The sequence below is a fragment of the Anomaloglossus baeobatrachus genome, chromosome 1 (assembly GCF_048569485.1).
Source record: "Anomaloglossus baeobatrachus isolate aAnoBae1 chromosome 1, aAnoBae1.hap1, whole genome shotgun sequence".
NCBI lineage: Eukaryota > Metazoa > Chordata > Amphibia > Anura > Aromobatidae > Anomaloglossus > Anomaloglossus baeobatrachus.
Window position 1 is genome coordinate 387,785,395 of NC_134353.1, and position 22,938 is coordinate 387,808,332.

The 22,938-nt window shown below is 50.3% G+C and overlaps 1 protein-coding gene across 2 annotated transcripts in view; it reads right to left on the reverse strand.

Annotated features, from left to right (window-relative positions):
• Window positions 1-22,938, reverse strand: part of ARHGEF18 (Rho/Rac guanine nucleotide exchange factor 18) — a 204,312-nt gene that overhangs the window by 64,896 nt on the left and 116,478 nt on the right. For both annotated transcript variants that reach the window (XR_012754626.1, XM_075352539.1), the window contains exon 12: window positions 19,480-19,658. Coding sequence is in view for 1 of the 2 variants with exons in the window: in XM_075352539.1 (XP_075208654.1) it covers window positions 19,480-19,658 (179 nt within the window). In the remaining variant the exon portion in view is untranslated. The remainder of the gene's footprint in view (window positions 1-19,479; window positions 19,659-22,938) is intronic.

The window sequence follows — 22,938 nt, forward strand, 5'->3', positions numbered from 1 at the left end:
GGATCTATGAGACACCCCGGGAGGACATTGTTGTTCCAACTGAGGGGGACCAGGTAGCAATGATTCCACAGTGCCCATGGTCTGAGATACCGGTCTGGACTGCAAGGCTTCTAGTATCTTGGCCACAGTCTCAGAAAGTCTATCAGTAAAAACTGCAAACTCCGTCCCTGTCACCTGGACAGTGTTAGCAGGTGGTTCCCCCTGGGCCCCCCTTAGCAGAGGCTCCGGCTGAGTAAGTGCCACAGGGGCCGAGCATTGCACACAATGTGGGTCAGTGGAACCTGCCGGTAGTATAGCCGTACATGCGGCGCAGGCAGCATAGTAAGCCTGTGCTGTGGCACCCTTGCTTCTTGTGGACGACATGCTGTTGTCTCCTCTGAGCAATCCAGGAAGGTATATAGCCAAAAATCAATCGTGCATCATACAGTGTAAAGTATATCCTATAATCATATAATCTATAAGTACACTTCTGCACTAGTGGGGCCAGCACCTCAGGTGCTGCTTACCGCCCGCTCAAAAGCGGTTGTGTGGTCACCAGAATCCCTGCCTGGGTCTCCCAGAGCTTGTCTCCCCTCTCCAGTGTCAGAAGAGCTGACAGGAATGGCTGCCGGCGTCCTGAGGAGAGGAGGGGGCCGTGGGCGTGCCCTAGAAAGTGCGGGAATCTGGTGCCCCACTGTGCACAGTGAGGGGGGTGGAGTATGCAAAGCATGTTCCAGCCCTCAGTGCTGACGTCCTGTACAGCGTCCCGCCCTTCCCCTGACTGGCAGGTCTGGGGGCGGGAAAAGAGTGAGACTAGGCCGCAAAAGCCGGGGACTAAAGTTATAAGCGCGGCCGGCGTATAAGCGCGGTCGGCGCGGTAGTCCCCGGCGTACTAACATTCCCAGCCGCGCTGCAGTGTGAAATGGCAGCGCGCGGTCAGCGCGGTAGTCCCCAGTAAACTAACACACCCAGCCACGCTGCAGTGTGTGATGGCACAAGCGCGGTCAGCGCTGCGGTCCCCGGTGCACTAACACACCCAGCAATGCTGGAGTGTTTCTGTGCGCGGTCCCCACGGGGACACAGAGTACCTCAAAGTAGCAGGGCCTGTCCCTGACGATACTCGGCTCCTTGTCCAGCAGAGTCCCCAGGGGCTGTGGATGGAGCACGGTCTCAGTGCCTGGAGACCGATTAGGATCCCACTTCACCCAGAGCCCTAAAGGGGATGGGGAAGGAAAACAGCATGTGGGCTCCAGCCTCCGTACCCGCAATGGATACCTCAACCTTAACAACACCGCCGACAAGAGTGGGGTGAGAAGGGAGCATGCTGGGGGCCCTGTTATGGGCCCTCTTTTCTTCCATCCGACATAGTCAGCAGCTGCTGCTGACTAAGCTGTGGAGCTATGCGTGGATGTCTGCCTCCTTCGCACAAAGTATGAAAACTGAGGAGCCCGTGGGAGCACAGGGGATGTATAGGCAGAAGGGGAGGGGCTTTACACTTTTAGTGTAATACTTTGTGTGGCCTCCGGAGGCATAGCCTATACACCCAATTGTCTGGGTCTCCCAAATGGAGCGACAAAGAAATATAAAATCAATTAATCTGATCAGTAAACGGCGTAGCAGCAAAAAAATTCCAAACGCCAAAGTTACGTTTTTTTGGTCGCTGCAAGGTTTTACGCAAAATGCAATAACAGGCGATCAAAATGTACCATCTGCGCAAAAAAGAGAATTTTGTTACTTACCGTAAATTCTTTTTCTTATAGTTCCGTATTGGGAGACCCAGACCATGGGTGTTTAGCTTCTACCTCCGGAGGACACACAAAGTACTACACTTAAAAGTGTAGCTCCTCCCTCTGAGCTTATACACCCCCTGGTAGCCAGTCCTAGCCAGTTTAGTGCAAAAGCTGAAGGAGAATAGCCACCCACAAGTAGAACCGAGTAAGAACCGGAACAACCGGAGACTCTGTCCACGACAACAGCCGGTGATAACACGCGGAACAAGAAATTGCCAACAGGCAACAGGGAGGGAGCTGGGTCTCCCAATACGGAACTATAAGAAAAAGAATTTACGGTAAGTAACAAAATTCTCTTTTTCTTTATCGTTCCTTTGGGAGACCCAGACCATGGGACGTTCCAAAGCTGTCCCTGGGTGGGAATAAACAGAAAAAACTAAGAAGTAGGCGGAGCCTAACTTCACAAGTGGGCGACAGCCGCCTGAAGGATGCGTCTGCCCAAGCTCGCATCTGCCGAAGCATGAGCATGCACTTGGTAGTGCTTCGAAAAGGTATGCAGGCTAGTCCAAGTGGCAGCCTGACAGACTTGTTGAGTCGTAGCCTGGTGCCTAAAAGCCCAAGAGGCACCGACAGCTCTGATCGAGTGTGCTTTGATCCCCGGCGGGGGAGGCACCTGAGTACTCTGGTAGGCATCCGAAATGGTCGATCTAATCCAACGGGCCAAAGTCGGCTTAGAAGCAGAGAGACCCTTGCGCCGCCCTGTGGTTAGCACAAAAAGAGAGGTGCACCGCCTAAGCGCAGCGGTGCGAGCCACATAAATCCGGAGAGCACGCACCAGATCTAGAGTATGCAGCGCTTTCTCAAAGCGATGAACAGGGGCCGGACAGAAGGAAGGCAAGGAAATATCCTGGTTAAGGTGGAAGGGAGAGACCACCTTAGGAAGAAAGTCCGGGGTCAGACGTAGAACTACCTTGTCTTGGTGAAAAACCAAAAAAGGTGACTCCGAGGAGAGCGCAGCCAAATCAGAGACTCTCCTGAGAGAAGTTATGGCAACTAGAAAGGCCACCTTTCGAGAAAGACGATACAAAGAAACCTCCCTAAGAGGCTCAAAGGGGGGTTTCTGCAATACCGTGAGGACCAAGTTAAGGTCCCAGGGATCCAAGGGCCGCCGATAAGGCGGAATGATCTGAGACGCACCTTGCATGGAGGTGCGGATCTGAGCCAGCCGGGCGAGACGCCGCTGGAACAGCACTGATAGAGCTGAGACTTGTCCCTTGAGAGAGTTGAGGGACAGTCCTAGCTTCAGACCGGACTGTAAAAAAGACAGAAGGGTCGGCAACGAAAATGGCCAAGGAGAATGGCCGGAAGAGCGACACCAGGACAGGAAAATTTTCCAAGTCCTGTGATAGATCTTGACGGAGGAAGACTTACGGGCCCGAGTCATAATGGAGATGACTTCAGGAGGAATACCAGAAGCCGTCAAAATCCAGGACTCAAGAGCCACGCCGTCAATTTGAGTGCCGCAGAATTCGGGCGGAAAAACGGACCTTGCGAGAGCAGGTCTGGACGGTCCGGAAGATGCCACGGCATCTCCACGGACAGTTGGAGCAGGTCCGGATACCAAGCTCGCCTGGGCCAGTCCGGTGCAATGAGGATGACTCGACGGCCCTCCATTCTGATCTTGCGCAGGACTCTGGGCAAGAGAACTAGAGGGGGAAACACGTAGGACAGACGAAACTGGGACACTAGTCTTGAACCAGAGCGTCCGCAGCGAAGGCCTGAGGATCGTGGGAGCGAGCCACGTAAACCGGAACCTTGTTGTCGTGACGGGATGCCATTAGGTCCACGTCCGGAGTGCCCCACTTGCGGCAGATTGACTGAAACACTGCCGGGTGCAGAGACCACTCGCCACCGTCCACGGATTGACAGCTGAGATAATCTGCCTCCCAGTTTTCTACGCCTGGGATGTGGACTGCGGATATGGTGGACTTGGAATCCTCCGCCCATTGAAGAATGCGTTGGACCTCCAACATTGCCAGGCGGCTGCGTGTCCCGCCTTGGTGATTGATGTAGGGAACCGCTGTCGCGTTGTCTGACTGGACTCGAATGTGCCTGCCCGCCAACAGGTGGTGAAAGGCTAGGAGAGCTAGAAGCACAGCTCTGGTTTCCAGCACATTGATTGAAAGGGCTGACTCGGACAGAGTCCAAGTGCCCTGAGCTCTGTGGTGGAGATGTACCGCTCCCCAGCCGGATAGGCTGGCATCCGTGGTGAGAATCACCCAGGACGGAGCCAGGAAGGAGCGCCCTTGGGACAGGGAGAGGGGGTCAAAGCCACCACTGAAGAGAGGTCCTGGTCCGTGGCGACAGAGCCACTAACCTCTGTAAAGAGGAAGGCCGCTTGTCCCAACAGCGGAGAATGTCCAGCTGCAGAGGACGCAGATGGAACTGGGCAAAGGGAACAGCCTCCATGGAAGACACCATTTGACCCAGCACCTGCATCAGGCGCCTGAGGGAATAACGGCGGGGCCTCAGGAGTGAGCGCACCGCTAGCCGGAGAGACTGCTGTTTGATTAAGGGCAACTTCACAAGTGCCGGCAAAGTCTCGAACTGCATCCCTAGGTACGTGAGACTCTGGGTCGGAGTCAGAGTGGATTTGGGAAGATTGACAATCCACCCCAATTGGGCTAGGGTGGCGAGAGTGAGCGAAACACTCCGCTGACAGTCTGCGCTGGATGGACCCTTGACCAGAAGGTCGTCCAGATAAGGAAGCACTGCTAACCCCTGGAGGTGCAGGACCGCAATCACTGCCACCATGACCTTGGTGAATACCCGAGGGGCCGTGGCTAACCCGAAGGGGAGAGCCACGAATTGGAAATGATCCTCTCCTATCGCAAAACATAACCAACGCTGATGTGACACTGCGATTGGCACATGTAGATAGGCATCTCTGATGTCGATGGACGCCAGGAACTCCCCTTGGGTCATAGAGGCAATAACTGATCGCAGAGACTCCATGCGAAAATGCCGCACCTGGACATGCTTGTTGAGAAGCTTGAGATCCAGGATGGGCCGGAAGGTACCGTCATTTTTTGGAACTAGGAAGAGATTTGAGTAAAAACCTCTGAACCGTTCCTGAGCGGGAACTGGGACAATCACTCCGTTTGCCTGCAAGGACGCCACGGTCTGCGAGAAGGCGGCGACCTTGGAGCAGGGGGGAGTTGAGAGAAAAAAATCTGTTTGGAGGGCTGGAAGAGAATTCTATCCCGTAGCCGTGAGATATGATGTCTCTCACCCACTGATCGGAGACCTGCTTTAACCAAGCAGCGCCAAAGTGGGAGAGCCTGCCACTGACTAAGGACGTGGCTGGAGCGGGCCGAGAGTCATGAGGAAGCTGCCTTAGTGGCAGAACCTCCTGCGGTCTTCTGCGGACGCGCTTTTGGGCACCAGTTGGATTTCTGATCCTTGGCTGAGTTGGCGGACGAGGCGGAAGGCTTAGAGGATGACCAGTTGGAGGAACGAAAGGAACGAAACCTCGATTGATTCCTACCCTGGGCGAGTTTCCTGGTCTTAGTTTGTGGCATGGAAGTACTCTTCCCGCCAGTAGCTTCTTTAATGATTTCATCCAGCTGTTCACCAAACAGCCGTGAACCAGCAAAAGGGAGCCCAGCAAGAAACTTCTTGGACGAAGCATCTGCCTTCCACTCTCGAAGCCACAAAATCCTGCGGATAACAAGAGAATTAGCTGAAGCCACCGCAGTGCGGTGAGCAGCCTCTAGCATGGCAGACATGGCATAAGATGAAAAGGCTGAAGCCTGAGCAGTTAAGGTAACCACCTCAGGCATAGATTCCTTGGTGAGGGAATGCATCTCCTCTAGAGAAGCAAAGATGGCTTTGAGAGCCCACACTGCTGCAAACGTCGGGGAAAACGTGGCCCCCGCAGCTTCGTACATAGATTTGGCCAGAAGGTCAATCTGACGGTCAGTGGAATCCTTAAGGGAGGTGCCATCAGCCACCGACACAACAGTCCGGGCTGAGAGCCTAGACACCGGAGGGTCTACCTTTGGGGAGTGAGAGCACTCCTTGACCACCTCAGGTGGAAATGGAAAACGGTCATCAGAACCACGCTTTGGAAAGCGTTTGTCAGGACAGGCCCTGGGTTTGGTCACAGCGGTCTGAAAACTAGAGTGGTTAAAGAACACACTCTTCACTCTCTTAGGCGAGGTAAACTGATGTTTTTCTGCCAAAGAGAGTTGCTCCTCTGACACTGGCGGATTGAGATCCAGCACAGAATTAATAGAAGCAATCAAATCACTAAGATCTGAGTCACCCTCAGAGAAATCGATGGGATACATAGCCTCCGAGCCCCCAGTGAGAGCATCCTCCTCATCTTGAGAGTCAGCTCTTGAGACAGAGCCGTGGGATGGGGAGGGGGAGGAAACCCTGCGCCTTCTCTTAGAAGGACGGGGTCTGGGATCAGATGATGAATCCTCCGTGAGCTCTGATGGACGGAGGTCAGAGGATAGGAGTCCTCTGTCAAGAGTATTAGAGGCACCCTGAGAGGGGGGCTGATGCATATTCATCAAAGTCCTGGACAAAAGTCCCATGGACTCAGCAAATGACTGGGATATGGACCTAGAAAAGGACTCTACCCAGGTCGGGGGTTCAATCACAGGTGCAGCAGCAGCCTGAGAGACCACTGGGGGTGAGACTCCAGGCTGTGGCACCGCCAAGTTAGAGCAACCATCACAGTGTGGATAAATGCTCGGCTCAGGCAGCAGGAGCTTACATGCAGTGCATGCAGAATAAAGCTTTGGAGCCTTGCTCCTTGTGTGAGACATGCTGCTGGAGTCTGGGCTCTGCCAGAGAATGAACCCCAGGGAGAATATACAGAGGTCCACAACCGGAGACCGGCTGTGGCTTACCAGACCGCTGAGCGCGGTGTTGTGTGCCCTCCAGATCCCGAAGCCCGGTCCCCCAGAGCGCAGCACCTCAGCAGAGATGCAGAATGCAGGATGTCCCAGAGCAGAGTGAACTCTGCCTGAGAAATGGAGGGGGCAGGACTAGGGGCGTTCCTATAAAAGAGCGGGAACTGGAGGGCTATAGAGACCTGCTGGGAAGGAGGGACGCCCCAGCAGTGGGGAGTGTCCCTCCCCTGTGTAGAACGGCCGCCGGGAGGAGCCGAACCAGTCCCTCTGCATGAGTGACATGCGAGGGCAGGAAAACGAAACTAGGCCTCCGGCGAAGCCGGGGCCTAAACTTAAGCGGCGAGGCCGACAAGCAGGCACCATCGGCGCGGTTCTCAGGCAAAAGCTGGAGAACCCGCCGGAAAAGTTAAAAACAATCACATACAGCATACTCTCCCCTTACAATAAAGAACCGGGACCCCCAACATAAACGTCTCAGGTACTTAGCTGCTGAGACGCAGGGCCATGTCCCTGGGGATGAGTGCTCCGGTCCAACAGAATCCTCAAGGGGCTGTGGATGGAGACCGGACTCCTGCCAGGCATGGAGACCGTGCTGGCTCCCACTTCAAGCCAGAGCCCAGAAGGGATGGTGAAGGAGCGCGGCATGTAAGGCTTCAGCCTTGTAAATCAACCTTAACAACACCGCCGACACAGTGGGGTGAGACGGGACATGCCGGGAGTCCAGACATGGACCCGCTTTTCTTCAAACTCTTTCCAAAAGTCAAACAATCAGATGAGAATGCATGTGTGGATGTATGACCTCCTGAACACAAAGCGATAAACTGGCTAGGACTGGCTACCAGGGGGTGTATAAGCTCAGAGGGAGGAGCTACACTTTTAAGTGTAGTACTTTGTGTGTCCTCCGGAGGCAGAAGCTAAACACCCATGATCTGGGTCTCCCAAAGGAACGATAAAGAAAATGGTACCATTATAAACGTCAGCTTGAGACGCAAAAAATAAGCCGTCACTGAGCAATGAGAACGCTACGGGTTTCGGAAAATGGCGCAAAACGTATGCCTCTTTTATTGGATAAGCTTGTGAATTTTTTTAACCCCTTAGATATAAGTAAACCTATACATGTTTGGTGTCTACAAACTCGCACTGACCTGAGGCATCATACCCACACACCAGTTTTACCATATAGTGAACACTGTGAATAAAACATCCCAAAAACTATTGTGCCATCACACTTTTTTTGCAGTTTTTCCACACTTGGAATTTTTTTGCTGTTTTCCAGTACACTATATGGTAAAACTTATGGTTTCATTTAAAAGTACAACTCATCCCGCAAAAAACAAGCCCTCATATGGCAAGATTAACAGAAAAATAAAAAAGTTACGGCTCTCTGGAGAAGGGGAGCAAAAAACAAAAACGGAAAGTGCCCGGGGGCTAAAGGGGTTAAAAGATCATCCTGTCAGTAGGATAAACCCTACTAAGCAGCCTACAGGGGCATGTAGGTTATAAATAAAGTGATACCTGCGATCCGATGTTTTCTTTCAGAGAATTTCAAGTTTGTCTTAATATGTAAATGAGAAGTTGAGAAATAAGGAGCAGGCAAAGATCTCCCTGTTAATGGTGGCATTACCAGTGTGAGACATGCAATGACTGACATTCTGCTCTCATGAGCTACATGTTTGACACCGGCAACACCCTCTTTCATTTCAAATAAGGTCTACTGGCAGAATTTCAGGGACATCTGTGTCCGAGCCACAGATCTTTTCAGGAATAAGACATCAGATTGCAGTTATCAAGGTATCATTTTATGTAGCTCTCGGTCACCTAGGTACCTGTGTATACAGTTCAGAATAGTTGATCCTACTGACAGATGCCCTTTAAAAAAAAAAAAAAGGGACTGTCCATCGGGTCATGCTGCTGAAACAGCAGGCTGCATGAATCAGAGCCTGGCTGCATGATGCAGCCTCAATCGTTTCAGAGGAAACAGTTTGCTGCAGGCATATACTGCAATTACATTCAGGGAAGGAGTACATCAAAATATTACAAACACCTCTTGCAGCTCTCATTTCAAGGCACTGTCATTGGAAACAAACAGAGGAGTAGAAAAAAAGCTGACAGTGCCCTGAGATAAAAGGCTGCAACACTTTGTGATGATGCACAGATCTACTCTACTCCCCTCCCACACTTGGAATCACAGCAGTTCTTCTCGCTTGACTCTCAGCTCTGCTCTACTTCCCCTAAACCCCACACTGACAGAGCTGTGGGATTAGCGCTGCATCTGCAAGTGGTCATAATGACATTTCTGATTTACTCCTCTCTGCAGCTTGGAAGAACAGTAGATGCTGTTTAGATTAGTGAAGTGAGCAGGACTGTGTCACTACAGGTCTTACACAAAATAGCCAATTAAAGGGAATCTGTCACAGGGTTTTTGCCGCCTATTCTGAGAGCAGCATTATGCAGAGATCCCGATTCCAGCGATGTGTCACTTACTGGGCTTGTTAGTGTAGATTTGATAAATTCACTGTTTAATCAGCAGGAGATTATCATTAGAGGACTACTTTGTGTGCTGCCAGGTAGTCCAGAACATTCATAAGCTCTGTATAACTGCTAGATCTGCAGCAGAGAAAACACTGATTTTATCAAAATGACAGCAAACAGCTCAGTAAGTGACACATCGCTGGAATCAGGGTCTCTGTCTCTACATTATGCTGCTCTCAGATGCATGAGCAAAAACCTGGTGACAGATATATAATATTCTTTAGGGGCAGCTTGTTTTTTTTTTTGTTTTGTTTTTTTATTTTGTTGGTTTTTTTACATCCCAGACAGAAGTCACTTGCTTATGATTCTGCATCACCATACAGGAGAAAAATTCAATGCCTCCAGAAAAACGAATATCTGCTAATGTCCCCATGTTATTTGCAAGACTTAGAATTTAACCCCTCAGTGATGGAGCCAATTTTGATTTTAATGACCAGACTAAATTTTAGAAATCTGACCAGTGTCACTTTACGAGGTAATCTCTCTGGAACTCTTCAATGGATCCCAGTGATCAGCGATTGAGATTTTTTCCTCACACCCACTTACTTGCATTGGCAACTCTCGTCTGACATTCGCAGTATGCTGCAATTTCTTCTTCAGCCTGATTACAGCGAAGGAAAGACTTGCAGATTAGGCTGCTTTCACACATCCGTTTTTTTCTGAGCGGCAGAATACGGTGCTTTGCAGAAAAAACGCAACCATTTTTCTTTGGCGCCGGTTGCAGGTTTTTTTGCATAGACTTGCATTAGCACCGTATTGTGCCGCATGGCCTTGCGTTGCGTCCGTTTTTTGCCGGATGTGGCATATTTAGCCCATGCGGCGGCTGGATGGAACGTTGCCTGGCATGTTTTTTTGAGCGGCAAAAAAACCGCATCTCGCCAGATCCGGCGCGATTTACAATCTAAGGCTATGGATGCCGGATGCGGTTGTTTGCACTGCGCATGCTCAGTATCAAGCTGCATCCGTCAAAAAACGGACGGGCCGCATGGAAAAACTTATGCAACGGATCCGTTTTTTTTTACCGCATCCGTTGCATAGGTTTTTGAGCCGAATTGAGCCGCACTGCAAAAAACGGATGTGTGAAAGCAGCCTTACACATTGATCACTGAATGCAATGTGACTTTTTTTCTCACATTGCACTTGGCATATTTATATGCAGATGTGAGCAAACCCTAGTAATAAATACAATAGTCACACATAAGACCTATTATGAGCATGTACCCCTAGCTATTACATTTAACCCCTCAGGGAGAAAGTGCCTAGCTTGAAACCCCAAAAGGATTCGCTATTAACAAACCTCAAATCATAAACAATTTTTTTGTGTGTAGAACGAAGGGAATTTTGTTTACTTACCGTAAATTCCTTTTCTTCTAGCTCCAATTGGGAGACCCAGACAATTGGATGTATAGGCTATGCCTCCGGAGGCCGCACAAAGTATTACACTTAAAAGTGTTAAGCCCCTCCCCTTCTGCCTATACACCCCCCGTGCTCCCACGTGCTCCTCAGTTTTGGTGCAAAAGCAAGAAGGAGGAAAAAGAATTATAAACTGGTTTAAAGTAACTTCAATCCGAAGGAATATCGGAGAACTGAAACCATTCAACATGAACAACATGTGTACACAAAAAAACAGGGGCGGGCGCTGGGTCTCCCAATTGGAGCTAGAAGAAAAGGAATTTACGGTAAGTAAACAAAATTCCCTTCTTTGTCGCTCCATTGGGAGACCCAGACAATTGGGACGTCCAAAAGCAGTCCCTGGGTGGGTAAAATAATACCTCGTAAGAGAGCCGTAAAACGGCCTCTTCCTACAGGTGGGAAACCGCCGCCTGAAGGACTCGTCTACCTAGGCTGGCATCCGCCGAAGCATAGGTATGCACCTGATAGTGTTTCGTGAAAGTGTGCAGGCTCGACCAGGTAGCCGCCTGACACACCTGCTGAGCCGTAGCCTGGTGCCTCAAAGCCCAGGACGCGCCCACGGCTCTGGTAGAATGGGCCTTCAGCCCTGAGGGAACCGGAAGCCCAGCCGAACGGTAGGCTTCGAGAATTGGCTCCTTGATCCACCGAGCCAAGGTTGATTTGGAAGCCTGTGACCCTTTACGCTGGCCAGCGACAAGGACAAAGAGTGCATCCGAGCGGCGCAGGGGCGCCGTACGAGAAATGTAGAGTCTGAGTGCTCTCACCAGATCTAACAAGTGCAAATCCTTTTCACATTGGTGAACTGGATGAGGACAAAAAGAAGGTAAGGAGATATCCTGATTGAGATGAAAGGGGGATACCACCTTAGGGAGAAATTCCGGAACCGGACGCAGAACCACCTTGTCCTGGTGAAAAACCAGGAAAGGGGCTTTGCATGACAGCGCTGCTAGCTCAGACACTCTCCGAAGTGAAGTGACTGCTACTAGAAAAACCACTTTCTGCGAAAGGCGTGAGAGAGAAATATCTCTCATTGGCTCGAATGGTGGTTTCTGAAGAACCAGCAGCACCCTGTTCAGATCCCAGGGTTCTAACGGCCGCTTGTAAGGAGGAACGATGTGACAAACCCCCTGCAGGAACGTGCGTACCTGTGGAAGTCTGGCTAGGCGCTTCTGGAAAAACACAAGAGAGCGCTGAGACTTGTCCCTTAAGGGAGCCGAGCGACAAACCCTTTTCCAGTCCAGATTGAAGGAAGGACAGAAAAGTGGGCAAGGCAAAAGGCCAGGGAGAAAAACCCTGAGCAGAGCACCACGACAGGAAAATTTTCCACGTCCTGTGGTAGATCTTGGCGGACGTTGGTTTCCTAGCCTGTCTCATAGTGGCAATGACGTCTTGAGATAACCCTGAAGACGCTAGGATCCAGGACTCAATGGCCACACAGTCAGGTTGAGGGCCGCAGAATTCAGATGGAAAAACGGCCCTTGAGATAGCAAGTCTGGTCGGTCTGGTAGTGCCCACGGTTGGCCGACCGTGAGGTGCCACAGATCCGGGTACCACGACCGCTTCGGCCAGTCTGGAGCGACGAGGATGACGCGGCGGCAGTTGGCCCTGATCTTGCGTAACACTCTGGGCAACAGTGCCAGCGGAGGAAACACATAAGGGAGCTGAAACTGCGACCAATCCTGAACTAAGGCGTCTGCCGCCAGAGCTCTGGGATCTTGAGACCGTGCCATGAACGTCGGTACCTTGTTGTTGTGCCGGGACGCCATGAGGTCGACGTCCGGCACCCCCCAGCGGCAACAGATCTCCTGAAACACGTCCGGGTGAAGGGACCATTCCCCTGCGTCCATGCCCTGGCGACTGAGATAATCTGCTTCCCAGTTTTCCACGCCTGGAATGTGAACTGCAGAGATGGTGGAGGCCGTGGCTTCCACCCACATCAAAATCCGCCGGACTTCCTGGAAGGCTTGCCGACTGCGTGTGCCGCCTTGGTGGTTGATGTATGCCACCGCTGTGGAATTGTCCGACTGAATTCTGATCTGCTTGCCTTCCAGCCACTGCTGGAATGCTTTCAGGGCAAGATACACTGCCCGTATTTCCAGAACATTGATCTGAAGCGAGGACTCTTGCTGGGTCCACGTACCCTGAGCCCTGTGGTGGAGAAAAACCGCTCCCCACCCTGACAGACTCGCGTCCGTCGTGACCACCTCCCAGGATGGGGGTAGGAAGGATTTCCCCTTCGATAATGAAGTGGGAAGAAGCCACCACCGAAGGGAAGCTTTGGTCGCCTGAGAGAGGGAGACGTTCCTGTCGAGGGACGTCGGCTTCCTGTCCCATTTGCGTAGGATGTCCCATTGAAGAGGACGCAGGTGAAACTGCGCGAAAGGAACTGCCTCCATTGCTGCCACCATCTTCCCCAGGAAGTGCATGAGGCGCCTCAAGGGGTGTGACTGGCCTTGAAGGAGAGATTGTACCCCTGTCTGTAGTGACCGCTGCTTGATCAGCGGAAGCTTCACTATCGCTGAGAGGGTATGAAACTCCATGCCAAGGTATGTGAGCGATTGGGCCGGTGTCAGATTTGACTTTGGAAAATTGATGATCCACCCGAAACTCTGGAGAGTCTCCAGGGTAGCGTCGAGGCTGTGTTGGCATGCCTCTTGAGAGGGTGCCTTGATCAGGAGATCGTCCAAGTAAGGGATCACCGAGTGACCCTGAGAGTGGAGGACCGCTACTACAGTAGCCATAACCTTGGTGAAAACCCGTGGGGCTGTTGCCAGGCCGAACGGCAGTGCCACGAACTGCAGGTGTTCGTTTTCTATGGCGAAGCGCAAGAAGCGCTGGTGCTCTGGAGCAATCGGTACGTGGAGATAAGCATCTTTGATATCGATCGATGCAAGGAAATCTCCTTGGGACATTGAGGCGATGACGGAGCGGAGGGATTCCATCCGTAACCGCCTGGTCGTTACGTGTTTGTTGAGAAGTTTCAGGTCCAGGACAGGACGGAAAGACCCGTCCTTCTTTGGGACCACAAACAAGTTGGAGTAAAAACCGTGGCCCTGTTGCTGAAGAGGAACAGGGACCACCACTCCTTCTGCCTTCAGAGTGCCCAGCGCCTGCAGAAGAGCCTCGGCTCGCTCGGGAGGCGGGGATGACCTGAAGAATCGAGTCGGGGGACGAGAGGTGAACTCTATCTTGTAACCGTGAGACAGAATGTCTCTCACCCAACGGTCTTTTACCCGTGGCAGCCAGGCGTCGCAAAAGCGGGACAGCCTGCCACCGACCGAAGATGCGGAGTGAGGAGGCCGAAAGTCATGAGGAAGCCGCTTTGGTAGCGGCACCTCTGGTGGCCTTTTTAGGACGTGACTTAGACCGCCATGCGTCAGAGTTCCTTTGATCTTTCTGAGGCCTTTTGGACGAGGAGAATTGGGACCTGCCCGCGCCCCGAAAGGACCGAAACCTCGACTGCCCCTTCCTCTGTTGGGGTATGTTCGGTTTGGGCTGGGGTAAGGATGTATCCTTTCCCTTGGATTGTTTGATGATTTCATCCAAACGCTCGCCAAACAATCGGTCGCCAGAAATTGGCAAACTGGTTAAGCGCTTTTTGGAAACAGAATCTGCCTTCCATTCCCGTAGCCACAAGGCCCTGCGGAGTACCACCGAATTGGCGGCTGCAACCGCCGTACGGCTCGCAGAGTCCAGGACAGCATTAATAGCGTAAGACGCAAATGCCGACATCTGAGTGGTTATGGACGCCACCTGTGGCGCGGACGTGCGTGTGGCTGCGTCAATTTGCGCTTGACCTGCTGAGATAGCTTGTAGCGCCCATACGGCTGCGAACGCTGGGGCAAAAGAAGCGCCGATAGCTTCATAGATGGATTTCAACCAGAGTTCCATCTGCCTGTCAGTGGCATCTTTGAGTGAAGCCCCATCTTCCACTGCAAGTATGGATCTAGCTGCCAGTCTGGAGATTGGAGGATCCACTTTGGGACACTGAGCCCAACTTTTGACCACGTCAAGGGGAAAAGGATAACGTGTATCCTTAAGGCGCTTAGAAAAACGCTTATCTGGACAAGCATGGTGATTCTGGACTGCCTCTCTGAAATCAGAGTGGTCCAGAAACATACTCTGTGTACGCTTGGGAAACCTGAAACGGAATTTCTCCTGCTGAGAAGCTGACTCCTCCACCGGAGGAGCTGAGGGAGAAATATCCAACATACGATTGATGGACGCAATAAGGTCGTTCACTATGGCGTCCCCGTCCGGAGTATCAAGATTGAGAGCGGCCTCAGGATTAGAATCCTGATCAGCTGTCTCTGCATCATCAACCAGAGATTCCCCCCTCTGAGACCCTGCACAATATGATGATGTCGAGGGAAAATCTAAGCGAGCTCGCTTAGTCGGTCTGGGGCTGGGGTCTGTGTCAGAACCCTCAGCCTGGGATCCATGATATACCCCGGGAGGACATTGTTGGTCCAGCTGAGGTGGGCCAGGGAACAAAGATTCAACAGAGTCCCTGTGCTGAGATACCGGCCTGGACTGCAAGGCTTCTAGTATCTTAGCCATAGTCTCAGAGAGTTTTGCAAACTCCGTCCCCGTCACCTGAACAGTGTTAGCAGGTGGCTCCCCCTGGGCCCCTCTTAGCAAAGGCTCCGGCTGAGTAAGTGCCACAGGGGCCGAACAGTGCACACAATGAGGGTCAGTGGAACCTGCCGGTAGCGGGGTCGTACATGCGGCGCAGGCAACATAATAAGCCTGTGTTTTGGCACCCCTGCCTTTCGTGGGCGCCATGCTATTATCTTCCCTAAGTAACACAATAGGGTATATAGCCAGAAATCAACTGTGCACCATACAGTGTAAAACATATATACCATAAACATATAATGTTACACTACTGCACAATGGGGCTAGCACCAGAGGTGCTGCTTACCACCCGCCTAAAGCGGTTGTGAGGCCACCAGAGTCCCTGCCTGGGTCTCCCAGACTTTGTCCCCCTCTGCAGCGTCCGAGGAGCTGACAGGAATGGCTGCCGGCGTCCTGAGGAGAGGAGGGAGCCGTGGGCGTGACCCAGAAAGAGCGGGAACTGGTGCCCGCACTGTGCACAGTGAGAGGGGTGGAGTATGCAAAGCATGCTCCAGCCCTCAGTGCTGCTCGTTCTGTGCAGCGTCCCGCCCTTCCCCTGCCTGTCAGGGCTGTGGGCGGGAGGAAAGGAAACTAGGCCGCAAAAAGCCGGGGACTCTAGTAATAAACGCGGCCGCCGTAAAAGCGCGGCCGGCGTGAAAGTCCCCGGCGCACTACAAGTCCCAGCCGCGCCGCAGTGTTTCCATGGCCGCGGCGGTCAGTGCGGCAGTCCCTATACATAAACACACTCAGCAACGCTGAGTGTGTAATGGCACATATTAACCCGGTCAGCGCCGTGGTCCCCGGTGCACTAGCACACCCAGCAAAGCTGGAGTGTTGCTGTGCGCTGTCCCCACAGGGATACAGAGTACCTCCAAGTAGCAGGGCCATGTCCCTGAACGATACCCGGCTCCTATCCAGCAGTCTCCCAGGAGTTGTGGATGAAGCACGGTCTCAGTGCCTGGAGACCGATAGGATCCCACTTCACCCAGAGCCCTGAGGGGGATGGGGAAGGAAAACAGCATGTGGGCTCCAGCCTCCGTACCCACAATGGATACCTCAACCTTACAACACCACCGACAAGAGTGGGGTGAGAAGGGAGCATGCTGGGGGCTCTATATGGGCCCACTTTTCTTCCATCCGACATGGTCAGCAGCTGCTGCTGACCAATCTGTGGAGCTGTGCGTGCGTGTCTGACCTCCTTCGCACAAAGCAAAAAACTGAGGAGCCCGTGGGAGCACGGGGGGTGTATAGGCAGAAGGGGAGGGGCTTAACACTTTTAAGTGTAATACTTTGTGCGGCCTCCGGAGGCATAGCCTATACACCCAATTGTCTGGGTCTCCCAATGGAGCGACAAAGAAAAAACTGTTTAGACAGACTAGGATTTAAAAGAGGCTGTCCACTACTTTTACATTGGAATATGAGCAGACAGACATCAAATATGTAATATTAAAGAGGTTGTCCACTACTTTCACATTGATGGCCTATCCTTAGGATAGGCTATCAATGTCTGATCGGCTGGGGTCCGACACCCCGCGCCCCTGCCGACCAGCTCTCTTCAATCCATGCAGCGCCAGTTCTGGAGCAGGTGAAATAAAGTATTGCACACATCACCAATTTTCTAACTAAATATATTTCTAAAAGGTGCTATTGACATGAATTTCTCAACAGAAGTCGGTAACAACCCATCCAATCCACAATGAAAGAGAAACCAAACCATAGAAATCCATAAATTGAGTTCAATGACTGCTTCAAGACGTCTCCTGTATGGAGAAACTAGTCATATGCATTGCTCAGGTGTGATTTTGGCCCAGTTTTTCACTCTTCAAATCCTAAAGGCTCAGTGGGTTCCTTCTATAAATTCTAAGCTTTAGTTCCTTCCTTAAATTTACTATTGGATTCAGGTCAGGTGATTTGCTGAGTCATTACAACAGCTTTATTTTCTCTCTCTGAAACCAGTTGAGAGTTTCATTGGCTGAGTTTAGGATCATGGTCTTGCTGAAATGTCCATCCGCTTTCATCTTCATCATCCTGGTGCATGGCAGTAGATTTTTATCAAGAATGTATTGATACATTTGTCCATTCATCTTTCCTTTAATTATATGAAGTTTACCATAATGTTGCTACCTCCAAACTTCACTGTTGATATGGGATTTGGCCTCCTAAATATAGTCTGTTTTAGGACAATTAAATAGTTCAATTTTGGCCTCATCCGACCAGAATACAGTATATTCTTCAAGTATTTCACATGCTTGACTAAATGATGTTGAGCAAATGTTAAATGTTCTTGAACATAATAATAGCACTATATAAATGAATATTATTAATTCCACAGCGCTTTACATACATCAGCAACACTGTCCCCATAGGGGCTCACAATCTAAGGTCCCTATCTGTAGGTCTTTGTAATGTGGGAGGAAACCCACGCAAACACGGGGAGACCATACAAACTCCTTGCAGATGTGTCCTGGGTGAGATTTGATAATGTAGAGAGACATGGCACTTCTGGTAGAAGAATGAGTGCTTCTAGTAGGATCCAACTCCGTAGAACAATAATATAAAGCTAGGCACTACAAAATGATGCACAATGATATTTATTATGAACAGCCAACAGTGGCGGATACCGCGTGTGCTCCCGTCCTCCCTACGTGACACCAGCACTTTGTGGATGCCTGACCATTTCTAGCAGCTGAAATTGTTCAGCAACTTCTATACACTTTCTCAGGCTAAGGCCGGCATCACACGGTACGATCTATCGTGCGATCGCACCAGCCCCCGTCGTTTGTGCGTCACGGGCAATTATTTGCCCGTGGCGCACAAAGTCGTTAAACCCCCGTCACACGCACTTACCTCCCGGGCGACGTCGCTGTGGGTGGTGAACATCCTCTTCCTGAAGGGGGAGGGACGTTCGGCGTCACAGCGACGTCACACTGCGGCCGCCCAATAGAAGCGGAGGGGCGGAGATGAGCGGGACGTAAACATCCTGCCCACCTCCTTCCTTCCGCATTGCCGGCGGCCGCAGGTAAGCTGCAGTTCATCGTTCCCGGGGTGTCACACGGAGAGACGTGTGCTGCCCCGGGAATGATGAACAACCGGAGCACAGAAGGACTTTTTGAATATGATCGACGTGTCAACGAGCAACGATAAGGTGAGTATTTTTGCTCGTTCACAGTCGTTCCGAGGTGTCACACAGTACGATATGTCTAACGATGCCGGATGTGCGCCAATAACGACGTGACCCTGACGACATATCGCCCGATATATTGTACTGTGTGACGCCGGCATTAGTGTTCATCCATTTGCTGAAATTTCCTAATGACTCTTACATATATCCCAGATAGGTAAACACTGAAAGGTTGCACAATCATGCCAAGACTTCTAGGATTCTGAGACTCCGATACACTTGTGGTAGATACCACGTGTCTTTTTCTACAAATATCTTTTGTTACGTTTTACTCTACACTCTTGGTCATTTACTTTACAAGATCTCGACTATCTGTTGATCATCAATCCTATTGTTCTTATACACAACAGGCACCACCAGCTGTTTACACGAATATACATTTTCCTTCGTCATATATCATTTACTTTCGGTATTCCCTTCATTCAGACACACAGCTAGTTCCTATTAATGAAGGTCGACATTACGATCAAAACGTCTGAACTGTTGGCTGTTCATAATAAATATCATCATTGTGCATCATTTTGGATTGCCTAGATTTATTATCTTGGTGGGATTTGAACCCAGAACCCCAGCGTTACAAGACTGCAGTGCTAACCACTGAGCCACCGTGCTGCCCAATGCTTTTTGCTCAGCAATGGAGTCTTTTGTTGTGAGTGTGCAAACAGGCCGTGGAGGTTGAGTGCAATATTTATTGCTTATTCCAGGTCTTATGAGGTACCCATCATGAGATGTTTCTCGTGCTTTACACGGACCTGAAAACATGTGTCTGCAAATGGAGATTCTGGTTTGGCTTCTTGTAATAAGTCATCTGACAAGGTTTGTTATAAGGTTGATATAGACTTTTACGATTGTTACATCAAAAAGTTGTGCAACAAGTCAAGTCCTCTTCCTTCTGAAAAGCTTATTTTAACATTCCTGCGTAGTCAGACACAGCAAGGGCACATTTATAAGATCTTCGCAACGGAACATTTTTTTTTAACTCACTTAATTGTGGAACTTATTATTATGCCAAGATCTATTGATTGAAATTTACGTTGTAAATGAAACAACCCCATTAACATATTTTATTAGGTCAATTTCTTACATGGCTAAATATTAGTACCTCTCAACAGCCCCTCGAATTAAGGTCATCCAAGAGTTCCTCTCTTCTTTGGAGGTGGTGTGAATTTCATACATCTCCGGCCCATTTAATGAAGCACTTATGAGGAACATGGCTTTCTCTTCATTTGCCACCTCTCGCACAATCAACTTTTGCAGAGAGATTACAGGTGGTTTAGCATCCTGCAAATAAATGGAAATGTGATTATCAGCAATAAAAGCCATTCAAAATTATTGAGTACAATAAACTTTGGAAAGATGAGACTTGGAAGTCTTCCCATAACTCCGTAATAAAAAAACCAGCAGCCATTACTTTGTAGGGATAAGGCTTCAAGAAAAGGCAGAACCGAAGTCTATATAATTATTATTAGAATAATAAGAAAGCAAAAGTTCTTAATGGATCATATTTGGATTTGTAGGTCTGTATATTTGCTTCCCATAACTAGAAAACAAAGTGCCATTTGTGAATACTACAGCATTTTCTAATTACTGCCTCCAAAATAATGCCATGAGTGAAAACTATGCAAGTCACTTACACAGGGCTGAACATAATGTAAGTCTAGGTGGCCTATATGGTCACAAATCCCAGATTTTACAAAAGGGCAATACTGACCTAATAAAACATCCCACTTACATGTACAAAACTGGAATAAAACAAGCCTTCGCATTACAGTTCCATCATATGTCAAGTCCTTGGCTGATGTGGGCTTAGGAATAATATGCAACTGTATAATTTAGCCATCATCTGCCTCAAACCGCCATGAGTAAAGTGGAACTCCACCAGCGGCACCTACAGCACACTTCCAAGGAAATTGGGGGCACTGGTCCAAATGGCATTAGATTATGTGACATCTGGCGGTCTGCTGAAGAGTCCAGAGCCTGATGGTGCGCCTGTGAAAACCGCCCCGTGGCTGGCGTCTATGGGAGCCTGCGATTTTTTGCTACCTACAGCATTACGATCGTATGTTCAGGTCTCCTTAAAGGGAACCTGCCACAAAGTTTTTTCTCTCCTATAAGCTGCAGTCATCATCAATGAGCCCTTATACATAGCATTCTAGGATTCTGTATATAAGAGCCCAGTCAGCTCTTTATAACATAAAAAAAGACCTTTTATTATACTTATCTGTGGGGCGGTCCAGTCTGATGGGCGTCACTGGTTTTGTTCTGGTGCCTCCCATCTTCTTGAGATCACCGTCTTCCTTCCCAGCTCCACATGGATGACGCGTCCTACATCATCCACACAGAGTCCTCCATTGCACTCCTGTACTTCTCTCTGCCCTATTGAGGGCAGAGCAAAGTATTGTACTGCGCAAGCGCGGGCGTTCTGTGTCCTTTCCTTGTACCTGTGCATTACAGTACTTTGCTCTGACCTCAGCAGGGCTCAGAAAAGTGCAGGAGTGCAATGGAGGCCTCTGTGTAGATGTCGTAGGATGTGTAATCCACATGAAGCAGGGAAAGAGGATGGAGATCGAAAGCAGAAAGCAGGCACCCGATCAAGACCAGAGGCACCCATCGGACCGGACCACCCCGCAAAACGTTGGGAGGAAAATGAGGGGTGCGTCTTAAAATCCGAATATAGCTTACCGGGGGGCTGTCTGTGCGGCGACCGGGTGCGTGCGGGCAGCCGGGTGCCTGTGGCTGCGTCAGGGCAGCCGGGAGCCTGTGGCTGCGTCAGGGCAGCCGGGAGCCTGTGGCTGCGTCAGGGCAGCCGGGAGCCTGTGGCTGCGTCAGGGCAGCCGGGAGCCTGTGGCTGCGTCACGGCAGCCGGGAGCCTGTGGCTGCGTCAGGGCAGCCGGGAGCCTGTGGCTGCGTCAGGGCAGCCGGGAGCCTGTGGCTGCGTCAGGGCAGCCGGGAGCCTGTGGCTGCGTCAGGGCAGCCGGGAGCCTGTGGCTGCGTCAGGGCAGCCGGGAGCCTGTGGCTGCGTCAGGGCAGCCGGGAGCCTGTGGCTGCGTCAGGGCAGCCGGGAGCCTGTGGCTGCGTCAGGGCAGCCGGGAGCCTGTGGCTGCGTCAGGGCAGCCGGGAGCCTGTGGCTGCGTCAGGGCAGCCGGGAGCCTGTGGCTGCGTCAGGGCAGCCGGGAGCCTGTGGCTGCGTCAGGGCAGCCGGGAGCCTGTGGCTGCGTCAGGGCAGCCGGGAGCCTGTGGCTGCGTCAGGGCAGCCGGGAGCCTGTCGGTGCCGGATGCCTCTCTGTCCTAGAGGCCAGTTGCCTCTCTGAGCGGGAGCGCGGCCTTCTGGCTGTGCGGCAGGTGTCCCATTGTGTCCGCAGTCCCAGTTTCAATTGATGGCGCCGGAAGTCAGCGCATGCGCAGAGGGAGCTCTTGGATGAGAGCTCCATCTGCGCATGTGCCACTCTGGGAGTCAGCGTGTGCGCAGATGGAGCCTTTGGATGAGAGTTCCATCTGCGCATGCGCCGCTCCAGGCGCCATCATTTGAACCGGGACCAAGGACAGACTGGAACACTCACTGCACCGGCCTGCTCCACTACTGACCCGCTGCTGCTACATATTTATATTATATTATAATATATATATATATATATACATATATATACATATACATATATATATACACATATATATATACACACACATATATATATACACACATATATATATATACACACACACATATATATATATATATATATATATATATACACACACATATATATATACATATATATATATATATAATATCTCTCCCCCCCCCCCATAACAAAAAATAAAAAATAAATGTAAATGTATTTGGTATCTCCACGTTAGCAAAAGCCCCATTCATCAAAGAGTAAAATTGATCCAAATCAGTAAATAATCAAAAGGACAAAATTGGGGGTTTTTTGCCTGCCATAATATGCAATATATTATTAATGAAAACATCAGGGTAGGAAGCAAAGAAACAAGCCAATACACAACTCAATCAACAAAAAATGTATAATGTCACAAGTCTTAATTTATATTTCTAAATTTGCACATTTTTTTTTACCACTGAAGAAACCAAACAAGCAAAACAAAAAAAAAAACAAACCAAAAACCACACAGCTATGCATATTTGGTATTGGTGTAATTGTATTGGCCCGGAGAATCACATTACTGCTGTAAATAAAAAATTGTGGAGTTGCACTTTTTTTTGGGTAATTTTACTACACTTGGATTTTTTCCTGCTTTCCAGTACATCACAGGATAAAATGAATGGTAGAAAAAAAATAATCCAGCTTCCGGAATAATACAAAATCTTGTGCAAGCTTTATTTTAAAGGACGTAAAAAATACTTGTCATTACAAGGGACAAAAGAAGGGAATTTTGTTTACTTACCGTAAATTCCTTTTCTTCTAGCTCCTATTGGGAGACCCAGACAATTGGGGTGTATAGCTTCTGCCTCCGGAGGCCACACAAAGTATTACACTTTAAAAAGTGTAACCCCTCCCCTCTGCCTATACACCCTCCCGTGGATCACGGGCTCCTCAGT